The 6,932-nt window shown below is 37.4% G+C and overlaps 1 protein-coding gene across 2 annotated transcripts; it reads right to left on the reverse strand.

The window, feature by feature from the left end:
* Positions 1–1,429: 1,429 nt before the first annotated feature.
* On the reverse strand, positions 1,430–3,711 carry LOC110106843 (reticulon-like protein B2). Of its 2 annotated transcripts, none has more exons than XM_020836896.2 (5): positions 3,450–3,711; positions 2,304–2,484; positions 2,072–2,213; positions 1,915–1,984; positions 1,430–1,829 (listed from the first exon to the last, which is right to left on the reverse strand). In XM_020836896.2, exons 1-5 carry the CDS (start codon positions 3,628–3,630, stop codon positions 1,663–1,665), a joined length of 741 nt encoding a protein of 246 aa, XP_020692555.1. In that variant the 5' UTR covers positions 3,631–3,711; the 3' UTR covers positions 1,430–1,662. The 2 variants fall into 2 exon arrangements, with proteins under 2 accessions (XP_020692555.1, XP_028556142.1); XM_028700309.1 differs by having other exon boundaries at positions 1,687–1,829; positions 1,915–1,974.
* Positions 3,712–6,932: the final 3,221 nt, after the last annotated feature.

Here is a 6,932-nt window from a genome sequence, read left to right on the forward strand (position 1 = left end):
CCTCCGACCGTGTTGGACACGCCGAAATATGTCCGATTAAAAAATTTTAAATACAAATTGCACGCGTGTCCGACATGTGTATCTTAAATATTTTATGAATTTTTTTAAATATAATTTTGTATTTGGCGTTTTAAACTAAATTTCTTATTTTCTATCCACAACACCAAATCAACGTCCACACTTAATACCCAATCATTGAATATTCTCTTTTTTATTTCTTTTTGGCAATGAAGGTATTTTTATCTCCTCTCTCGGTGACTGATAAACGGCATCGACGCCTGACTCTCGACATTCTAATACTAATCATTTTAAGCACAAATTCTAGTTAAATGACTTATTATTTTCAAATTATTTTTAAAATTAACTTATTTAATTTTATATACTATTTTTAAAATATAAAAACTATAATACCGTGTCCAACCCATGTCCGTGTCCTATATTTTCAATAATTGACGTGTCCCGTGCCCGTGTCGTATTCGTGTCACCGTGTCCGTGTCTGTGCATCATAGATTGAGTTTAAACATTTCTATTCATATGACGAGTGTCAACATGGATAAAATCAAAGCTATAATTAATGGAAAAATATTATTATCCCCCAATTGACACAATGTTGATAATGGTACCGATAATAATGTTCAAAACTCCTACACCTTAACCCATTGCTCCACTGACCCACCATCTCACCTCCTCCATTATTTCCTCCAATATTTAAAACCCTATTGCTTTCCTTTGCCAAACATCCTCACACCTAAATCTAGCTATTCTGGCAAATGGCTTGACCTCCTCCTAAACTGAGGGGCCAGAAGCCTATACAAATAAATGTTCTTGCAAAGAAAAAAAATTAAAATTATCATGCATTTCACTTATTTTACTCGTTGATTGGTCAGTGACACACCTTTAAAGATTATGCTACATACATCACTACATATTTCATCAATCATCATATATGAAAATGCATGATGATTAATAATTCCTTATTAGGAATTTCTATCAATAAGGAATTCCCTATATAATGTATTCCCTTGAGGGGTCTGAGTCTTTAATTTTGTTTATTTAACCCTTGTGTTGCCAGCTTCTGCATCATCTTTATAGGTTAAGATTTGAATCAATTTGTTGCAACACCATTCTTAGACCTGATTTACCCTATTAACTAAACCAGCAACCCCTCTATCTTGTAACATATACCATTAAACAATTTCTTTTTTTTTTCAAACTTTCTATACCGAACAATTGGAGATAAGAAACCCAATCACATAAATTAGATCTTATACGCCTACCTTTCATATTAATTATTTCCCACAACCCTTAAAAAGGAATAAAGATTCTATCCTATGAACTCAACGTAATCAATGCAGGAAAAGTATGCTATCAAATCTAAAAATCAAGCTGTTACTTCCCCTATAAAGATATAAAAATTCTGAAAATTAGCTGACATCAAATATAGATAAATTTTATAAATAAGCACAGTAACAACAATATACAGAATATCATAAGGAAAAAAATCCTTACATTTTTTATCAAATATTAATAACATCCCATCAAAAAATTCTAGGCACTCTTGACGAGATAGGTTGTGATCAATAACATGTAGACAAACACCATCATCCTTGAAAATTGACATCCAATAGAAGCTTTGGCAATTAAGAGCCAAAGGAAGCTTTCCTAGTGCTTTTTGTCCTTAGATGGACCCTTTGGAATTTTGCTAAGAACCTTAGCATCAAAAACTGCATATAGTTTCTTGATTTTTATCATTACCTTTTCACCATAGAAATCTATTTTGTCCTCATATTTCTCATACACATATGGCACCGTATGCAGAAGAACGAATACTGGAATTACAAACACATTAAGGAAAAATTACAAGAAATAGATTCTTAAATACCACAAAAACGGTAGGAAAAAAAAGGAAGTTACCTATGTAAAATATAGTCAGGAAGCTGGTGCAGCTCCCAATAATTGAGAGAACCCAAAATCCTGCAATCACCTAATTAAAAGGATAATCCTAAGTTGGTATTCAACAAAATAAAAAACAAGGAACCAAGCAGAATTAACAAAATGAATTGAAACATACAGCAAGAAACTTCTTTAGATCATGTCCAGATGCAATCTCTCGTAAGATAGCAAGTGAACGATTGATCTCAAATCTAAGAGAACGAGCAATGTTCACAACCAGATCTTCAGAAATGCTTAACTGAGGAATTTGTGGCGGAGACCTGAAACCGAACAAGAATTCTCTGAACTTTACAACATGAATTCTAAACATCAAGATGCCTTTAAAAAACTTCAAACAAAGAATGTATTACTTTTTGATAAAGGTTGTTGCATTAGACCAAAAGAACAAGATGGACAGAGAGAGAATGAGGCAATGACAGACCAAAGTGAGCAGATGGTATTCCATCAGCTCAAACAATACCCAGATTACAGTAGCTCCACCAAGTACTGCAGCTGAGGCTTTCTTGTCCCTCCATAAGAATAAATCAGCCGCTGTGAAATCAGATAAAAATTGATTTATCATCATTAAAGAGAAATTTAATAAGAAAGTAGTTATTACAATAGCTCTGGTTCAAATTGATTGCTTTTACGGGATAGAACATCAAATCTCACATTTTTGGGGAAAATTGATTACTTCGGTGAAAATTTAAAGAAACAAAACGTTTATATAAAGAAACTTTATGACTTTCAAATTGAAATCAAAATGATGAAGTAAAATTTCTTTAATTTATAGACATTTCCTAAATATTCATACCAAGATGCGAACAATGCCGCCATATTTACCTGCAGGGAATTACATCGCATGGAATTTACCCTGCATCAACTCAGATAACCACTTGATCACATAGCCACATATGCATGAGCTTAGATATAATGAAACAGAACTAGTTCCAAACAAACACACCAATCATTTGGCAATCACAACATAAAGCCGATCTTAGAGATCAAGGGATCTCAAGTTAAAATGTTCCAACTTTTCCTCTACAGTAAACTCGCAAAAACGTCTTTCCTAACAAGAAAATAGAAATAAATTCAAAACTCTGGGTTTTTTTTTTCAGTGAAAAAAGACCAACATGACTAAAATTCCGTTCGCAACATTCACTTCAGGAAAAAAAAAAAACCTCAAAATAAATGACACAGCAACTGCCAAAGGTAAGAAATAATTACAAAGTGCACAGAGACAAAATAACAATATCAACAACCCTAAATACCAAAAACAGTCAGATGTGGACTTCACGTAATTAAGATCAAACAAAAATCAAATTCCTCTCATAACAAGAAACAAACCAGTATTTAAGCGCTCGAATCAAGTTTCAACAAGCATAGAGATCTCAGTTCAAAGTAACCCATGCAATACAAACGAAAAATATATACGATCAATTTCAAGCTGATAGCATTTGTATTCAATCTTCCACGTTGTATTTCATAGCATAAAAGGTATGGGGAAGGATCCATACGCTTTCCGCCACCGAGGACTTTGTGGACTGGCCTTTCCCTGCCGAAAAGGCCGTAGATTTTGGCCTTCAAGGACGATTCTGACGCCTTCGGCTTGTTATGTACCGAATCGGAGGAAGAATCGCTGCCATGGACCTTCCCCGCAATCTTCTCTATCAGCGTCTCCTCTGACCTCTCCGCCATCGCCGGAAGTATCTCAGATGGGCTTCACCTCTCCCTCTCTCTCTCTCTCTCTCTCTCTCGAATGTTCTGTTACCTCTATCAAGGAATCTGATCGGTGATTACTCACTTTATACGTGAACAAAGTGTAAACATTATAAAATAGGGATTTTTACATACTTAACACTTCAAAGTAGTGTACATACATATCTAACACCAAAACTTTTGTATTTATTAATATACCACATAAAACTCCTCTTTTCATCTATTCTAACATTTCTTTATTACCCCGTCAAAAATACCTATCAACCTTGCGTCTTGCCTTCGACCTGCCTTCAAGAAGGATGAGGACAGAACAATAGCCAATGGCCGCCATGGCTACGGCCTCTACTCTCGACGAGCTTCTTCGTTCAATACAAGCTCCACGCCGATAGTCACAAGAACGAGTGGAACATGCATTGCCTTGGTTGTATGAACGGCGCTGATCTCTGCTCTCTTTGTCTCTCTTATCACCACGAGCACCACGCCGTCCAAGTCAATTCTCCGTTTCCTCCATATTTTCTCTCCTGTCTTGCTTTTCTGATGGAATAAAAAGAACAATTTTAGGTATTGTGGCTTTGCTCTGTTTTCCGCCTATGGAGGAGGTATTAATTGACTGGTTTCTTTTTCATTTCAGATTAGAAGATATGTTAACATTTATCAGCTCGACGTGCTCAAGAGAAGCCACTCTTCACCTCAGGCGGTTACCATTCATGTGTTATGTTATGAATAACAGGCACACACTCATGGCAGCATGTGCTGCCTAACAACCTGTACCTTGAATTCCTCTATAAGCTTACCATCAGACAGATTCAGACTCTGTAATGTTTAATGAACAAAATACAGAAAATCTCTGTTCTGATTCTTCTTCTATATTCCCTATTTCATTCGTTGCTTTTTTTATATTCAATAAGATCATCATACCACGATTAAGATCATCATGCTCAGATTAGAAGATCAAAAGAAGGCGGTGAAGAGGCATATTCGCTGGAGTGAGGGATAAGACAGGGCCATGTCGGCAATCCATGGGGAGAACTGCAGGTATTTACGAAACGTTCTCGAGAACTTGGTTAGAGAACAACGACAGCAGGCCAACGAGGGAAGAGGCGGTAGGCCGATAATTTAGTTGAGCAATTCCGCAGGTTTTTATGGAACACAGATTGTCATCGCCGGCATCGCAGTCGCCATTCTCCAACATCACCAACGACAAGGGACACAGAGATCTGAAGCAATGGAGTAGGTGGGTCGAAGGGAAGACGCGTGGTTGATAGAGATTTTTGACGGATGCAATAACGGAGTGGTAGAATAGATGAAAAAGGAGGGTTTTAGGTGTTATATTAGTAAATAGAAAAGTTTAGGTCTTAAATATGTATTTATGATAGTTTGAAGTGTTATCATGTAAAAATTCCTATTTTTACATACATACCACTTTATTTGTTACATATTACATATTTAACACCTAATTCTTAAATATTACATTAATACCACCTAAATACTATTCTCATAACAAATGTACCACTCCGTCAAATGCTTTCCTCACGCCATTTTTTTTTCTCCTTCCCGCCTGTGATTTTCGCGGGAGAACAGATATTTCAGCGAAGGTATCCCGGCTTCAGCTCTGCTCTTCCCGCCTCTGCTCTTCACGGAGAACCGATGAGATTTATAAGTGAAATGGCTCGAACTTGAACATACCCGAATCTCTTGCCTCCTCCATAAGCTTGGCGTCGTTCAAACAGAAGAAGGGATTCTCAATGCTGTTCACCCAAGGAGTATCCGCCGTCGTCGTCTCCTCCTCAAATACCTCCCATTCCTCAGTCACCACCATCTCCGACATTTTCCTGCTCCTCCTCACTTCTTCTTCCTTTCCATAATTTCCGTTCTCAACAATTCCGCCACTCACGAGAGCCTCGAGATCGCGAATGTCTTCCTCAGGTATAGACTCCACTGAAGGGATCTCGGCGGCGTTCAGCACGCTGAGGCTACGACAGAGGCTGAAATACGAGGAATTGGAAGTATGCACGAACGAAGGCGGAGAAGCCGTAGGAATCACGAAAGTCGGAGAAGTCGAATGGGAGGCGGCCGATGCTCGGGGCGGCAGAGGAGCAGAGGAGGATGCCGTGAGTGATGAGGAGGGTTTTGAAAGGTGATGCGAAAGTAGAGCAGAAAAGATTGGCGTGCTTCCGTTTTCAGGTACATCTCTGACGAGCCGAGTGAATAAAGGTAGGGAATTTGATGGACGTTAATCTAGAAGCGCACCAGGAAACCATCGGAGATGAGAGTTCCTATCTCCCGCAAGAGAGCTGGAGAAATTCCAAGATGGAACTATCGGAGATCAGGTTCGCTGAAACCTCTGTTCTCCCGCGAAAATCACAGGCGGGAAGGAAAAAAAAAACGGCGTGAGGGAAGCATTTGACAGAGTGGTACATTTGTTATGAGAATAGTATTTAGGTGGTATTAATGTAATATTTAAGAATTAGGTGTTAAATATGTAATATGTAATAAATAAAGTGATATGTATGTAAAAATCCCTTAAATTTATTATATCTTGCATGAAGGCTTAAGATGCTAGGTGGAAGGCTATTTTCAACAGTTGGGAAGAATTATATAGAATGATGAATCTTTTTATTAAAGAAACTGTATCATCAATGCCTAAATTAGTTTATAGAATTCAATCTATTGAGGCACATAGGTTCTAGAGAATGTTTTAGGCATTTGGTCCTTTAATTGTGGGATGGATGTATTATCGCCCCATGCTTAGCCTCGATGGCCCCTTCCTTTTGGGTAATTATAGAGGATATTTATGACTATAATTGGTATGGATGCAAACAATGGTCTCTTCCCACTAGCTCTTATTATTGTTGAGTCAGAATGCAATGAATCAATCTAGTTCCTTAGATCAATACATGAGCTACTCCCTAGAGTTAGTGGAAGGTCTTAGTTATGCATAATATTAGATTAGCATGTTGTTTAGTTTATGAGTGTCATGAAATTTTTCCAAATGCAGCCCATCATCATTGTTTGAGACACCTCCATGAAAATTTTAAGAAAGTGGCTCGCCAAATGGGTGTGGCTAATGTTGACATTCTCTGTTAGAAAATACATGTAAATGAAAATAGTGACGACTCATCAATGTTCACTAGAAAAATATTGGACATCCTAAAAGTGAAAGTTGAGATACATCACTGGTTGGCTAATATAGATGTAAATCAATGGCTTTGACACATGACAACCATTATCGATATGGTGTCATGACTACCAATGCTTCAGAGTTGTTTAGTGGAGTGTTA

The sequence above is a fragment of the Dendrobium catenatum genome, unplaced genomic scaffold, assembly GCF_001605985.2.
Source record: "Dendrobium catenatum unplaced genomic scaffold, ASM160598v2 fragScaff_scaffold_133, whole genome shotgun sequence".
NCBI classification, from domain to species: Eukaryota; Viridiplantae; Streptophyta; class Magnoliopsida; order Asparagales; family Orchidaceae; genus Dendrobium; species Dendrobium catenatum.